General features: G+C 39.4%; 1 gene segment (V, D, J or C); it reads right to left on the minus strand.

Annotated features, from left to right (window-relative positions):
• Window positions 1-1,141: 1,141 nt before the first annotated feature.
• The window catches only part of LOC104130042, a 28,109-nt gene continuing 24,709 nt past the window's right edge, over window positions 1,142-4,541 (minus strand). The window contains 4 exon segments of the C gene segment in view: window positions 1,142-1,733; window positions 2,393-2,512; window positions 2,825-2,887; window positions 3,518-3,799. Of these exon segments, the coding sequence occupies window positions 2,394-2,512; window positions 2,825-2,887; window positions 3,518-3,799 (464 nt within the window).

The following is a 4,541-nucleotide window of genomic DNA, read 5'->3' on the forward strand; positions in this document are numbered from 1 at the left end:
CTGTATGAGCCAATGCGTAGTCATGCATCTGCAGATCCCTCTTTTTGCTCGTGCAGTGTTTCAGGATTTTAATTCTGCCAAAGCTCTTAGGCACAACCAACTCAGGAAAATGTCATTGCTTGATTTGCACAGTGACACAGAAATGGTACTCCCAGCCTCAGTCTTGCCTGGGAGATTGTGAAAAGGTGTGGAGTGCAAGATAAAAAGTTTCAATGTGTCAGCAGAAAATCAGGATAAAAATACCAGTTTCCCCTGATTTACATTATGGTGGTAGAATGCACTAAAAAAGCATTTTATGGGTTTTGGATTTGCCATGCAATTTCACTTATCTTCTGCATAGGGTGAGGGTCTTCCTCTAGGTGTCTGCAGGATCTGACTTTATTAAACAGACCTTGCTATGCATGCTATAGAGGCTGTTTTGAAGCCAGCAGTAACTCAGTCAGTATGTGAAAAACCTTATTTCCCCTTCAGGATGTGGTTAACTTGTTTTTCAAAGCAAGGAGGAGTTAATCTTATATGGTGTAACTTAGTCATAAATATTGACCACAGCATCCTGCTTGTTGCTTGTGAAAGTCGAGCTGGGGAATATGTGTGTCGGGGTCTTTTTGACTAATAACCAAGTTGCTATGGAAACTATCACTCCATCAAACCACTATACATTATTTCCTGTTGGCATCTTCCTAGTATCAATGAGTGGAAAAACCCAGCATGTTTTCTTCTCTTCTGATACATGTATTTTGCTTCCTCATGCTCATATCAAGCTGTCTCTTAACGGATTTCTTCTTAGACATGAGTTTCTTTTTGCTATGTTCCAAAACAGGTTGCTGGAGTCTCTTCAAAGTGGTCTGAAAGATCAGACCTCATTCAAATCCTCTAAGTCTGGAATTCATGGCCCTGCTGAAGCTTTTTAGTGTGCCAGAGAGAATGTCCACTTCCCTGTACAAAGTCTAGAGAAGACAAATTCAGCCAACAGGAAACCTAGGTTCTCAAAGCTGTATGTCTAATCTCACTGGTCATTAGGACACTTGGATTTCAGCAATCTCCATACTGAGTTCAGAAGAAAGAGCACAGCGCAAAACACAGAGTTTTGACTTAGTAAAACTTTATTTTGGTCATTACTACAATAACCTAAAATGCAGGTGCAATACACTTTGCAGAAGAAATACAGGTTTAATAACGAAATGCAAATAACAATGTTTCTATGGCTGAACATTATCTGTGAAGTGAATCACTTCAGATCCAACACAGGTCTTCTTATCTAAGCTAGAAAACTATTGTTATTAAAGCTATCTAAAAAACATTAAAGCTTTAAATAGCATCTGCTGTGCCTGAATTCTCTAAGTACTCATACATCAGCCTGTCAAAGGTGTTTTAAAAGGGTCATATAGCTATAGTGAGGTTTGGAGTTTTCAGAACTATTGAAGCATGTTGGATGCTTCTATGCAAAGGTTAGAAGAGTGGGGAGATCAGTTTCTACTTGCAGGTGGGTGAGGAAAAATGCACTCTCCTCAGTTCACAGAGAAAAAGAAATAGCAAAAGCAGTTACAACTCTTACTACATAAACTAGCTAGGCAGGATTCAGCATTATAAAATGTCTTAAAGGGAAGGTGCTGTGTTGTATTCTGGATGGTTATCGTCAGCAGATTTGACATTGGCTGTTCAACCTATTGTGTTGCTGGTACATGTTCTCTCTTGCTGTTCTTCAGATTCCTGTTGTCTTGCTTCCCCACCACCTGGAAGAGCAAAGTGTGTTCAAACTACATTTAATGCAACTGGGCCTATGTGCCACTGTTTGATAGCTGTCAGAACAAGACAGGTAGACTCACAAAACTTAGGCTGATCTATCTTCCGTGCCTCTTTGGATACCTTAATTTAAAAACCCTCCCCCCTCCTCTCTTTCCTCACGCTACTTCATATGTTTGAGTTTTTGAAGCCTTGGTTTTTACTCCTTATTTGTCTTGATTTTTCTCCAGGCTATGAGCTCTACCAATAGCCAATGAGATATCTCTTAGGCACTTCTCATAACACCTGAGTTGCTCTGGCAAAATAAGTTTGCCGCAAAGAAAATTTGGGGACCAGACTCTAAGTACTGATCTTTGGATACAGAAAGGGGCTGTTTTCTTTGTGCTTTGCAGGGGAGAGGGGGGGTGTCAGGGGAATTTGGTTGGGTTTTTGGATTGGGGTTTTTTGGAGGGGTGAGGGAATGCGTGTTGGGGTTTTTTTGTTTGTTTTTTTTTTTTTTCCCCAGAAACCTACAAGAGTTATTTAATGGAAAGAGGAGCAAATGAATAGGTGTCATTCCTTGAGGGGTTAGAGATCTACACAAAGACAAGCAGTCATTCCTGGCACGTGTTTCCACTATTTCTACAGATCAAGCTATGTGCTTCCTTACCTCAGAAAAGAAACAACTTGATACTCATGAGCGTATTGAAGGCGATACTTTTTGCCAGCAGGACTCTCAAACCCAGCACAGCCATAGACAGCATGTTCACTTTCTCCACTTTGGTATCAGCTTAGTGATAGAGAAAAGATGGGAGAGATCACGGTCTAGATTTTGATATTATGATATTGGCAGAAAGTGGAAAAACCCACAGGTAATAGTTTCAGGTAAAGAAACAGCAGCAAAGGAGAAGATGACAGAGAAACATGGCAATAACAGGGGAGAAGGATGTCTGCCTAGATGGGATTTTGCATCCTGTTGCTTGTCTGTTACTAAACTAGCTACCTTGAAAAATCAGGTTGCCTTAGATGAATATGTTGTCTTCTGATTCCCCTACCCCTGAGAAAACACATTTCCATGCATTTATCTATTTAGGTAACTAACCTTGTACAGAGGTGCCTGTGGTGTTGCAAACCTTCTTTCTTACTGGTTCTTCAGCCTCCTTTTCTGCAGCATGATAAAGAAAGGGCATTATAAGCTATAACCAAATTTTAAAAAGGATTAACCAAAATGTTCACATGAACTTTCCCATAGGAACATGTGGGCAGCACAGTCTGAGGTTCATAGGACACATCACTAATTCTAACTTTAATTTGAGGGGAAAATTTCTCCATGCAATTGCAGGAAACAAAAGAATTCCTGAGTTGCTTTAGTTTTACTATCTGAATGAGCTTCATGATGGCAAAAACAATCCCCCAAAATATAAATAGTAGTTTAGGAAAAAAAAAACCCACACCACCACATTAATTTTTGGTTGTTTTTAGAAAGGTTATTTCAGATTGTGCTCTAGGAGGTTTGCTGCTATGTGGTAAATTGTTTAGTCATAAGAAAAGGTATGTTTTTAGAAAAAAGTTTGTGTCTTTGTTTTCCCCAAATAAAGTAACTCCAAGTTGTTAAGCAGTTAAGACCATTTATTTTAAATGCTTTTAAATATCTTTCAGTTCCACCTGCTTAAGTACCAGATGTCAGTCCTGCTTCTGCTGGTTACCCAGAGCAATGCTTATTAGCAGGAGAAATAGCAAGCACTGTAAGATACTGCCCCCAGAAATAAGTTGCAGCTGTACCACAAAATTGTACCTGGCAACGTGGCATTGGCTGTAATATTCCTGCCCTTGAAGCTGGCCATGCAGGTCACCTCTGTGTCTTTGCTCACATTGACCACCTTAAGAGTATCGTACCCCTCTGATGTCAAAATGGGTGTACTCTGTTCGTATACAATGTCATTAGGGGACATCTCTAAGTCGATTTCCTTTGTATTGAAATTCCTTGCCAAACAAGCTGCTTTCCCAGTGCTGCCATCTTCTTTCTGTTTGTTTGATTTCATCACAATGACTTCCGGGACAGAACTAATTTGATTGTCTGTAAAAAAAACATCATTTGGGCATGATTTGATTTTATTGCAAGCTTGCCTAATTGCTAAGTCACCTAAAGTTCCTATATAACCCAACTGTGACTAATTTTTAGCATTATCAACGACTAACTGCTTTTTTTGCCATTATTTCTTGCTGTTGTTTCCAAAAGATCAGATCAGAGACAGAAAGGGTGTATGAGAGTAGGGGGGTTTTATAGGAGCTTTAATTCTATGAGATTCTAAGCTTCCTTTTGCCAAAGCTCACGCCTATATGTGAATTCTGTTTATTATAAGAAGGGACCTTCAGATGAGAAGAGAACTTTTATGCATGTCAAATTATTCTGCTTTCTCAACAATTTAATTTCTAAAAATAACACTTCTATCAAGGACTGCCTTGCATATTCATGAGACATTAGGGAATAACTGTTTTTCCTTTTCTCTCCCTCTCCTCCTCCAAATCTTCTTCTGATGTGGCTAAAAGGTTTAACCATAGCAAGAGTGGTAGGACAAAGAGAAGTCAGTTTGTTGCTTCACTGTTGTGTAAGGTTACTCCAATGAATGACATTACTTGCAGAAATGAAATACTGCTGCTGGAGTGAGGGACAAGGTTGATCTTTTCAATAACAAATGCTCAGATGCAAGAAGGATTTATTGTCTCCAAGGTGGAAAAGCAGGAGAGAAGCAATCAAAAGTCTGCGAATTGTGTATCTCCACTTCTCCAGGAGTTTCTGATAAGGTCAAGAACTTTCA

The sequence above is a fragment of the Egretta garzetta genome, unplaced genomic scaffold (assembly GCF_000687185.1).
Source record: "Egretta garzetta isolate BGI_Z169 unplaced genomic scaffold, ASM68718v1 scaffold1477, whole genome shotgun sequence".
Lineage (NCBI taxonomy): Eukaryota > Metazoa > Chordata > Aves > Pelecaniformes > Ardeidae > Egretta > Egretta garzetta.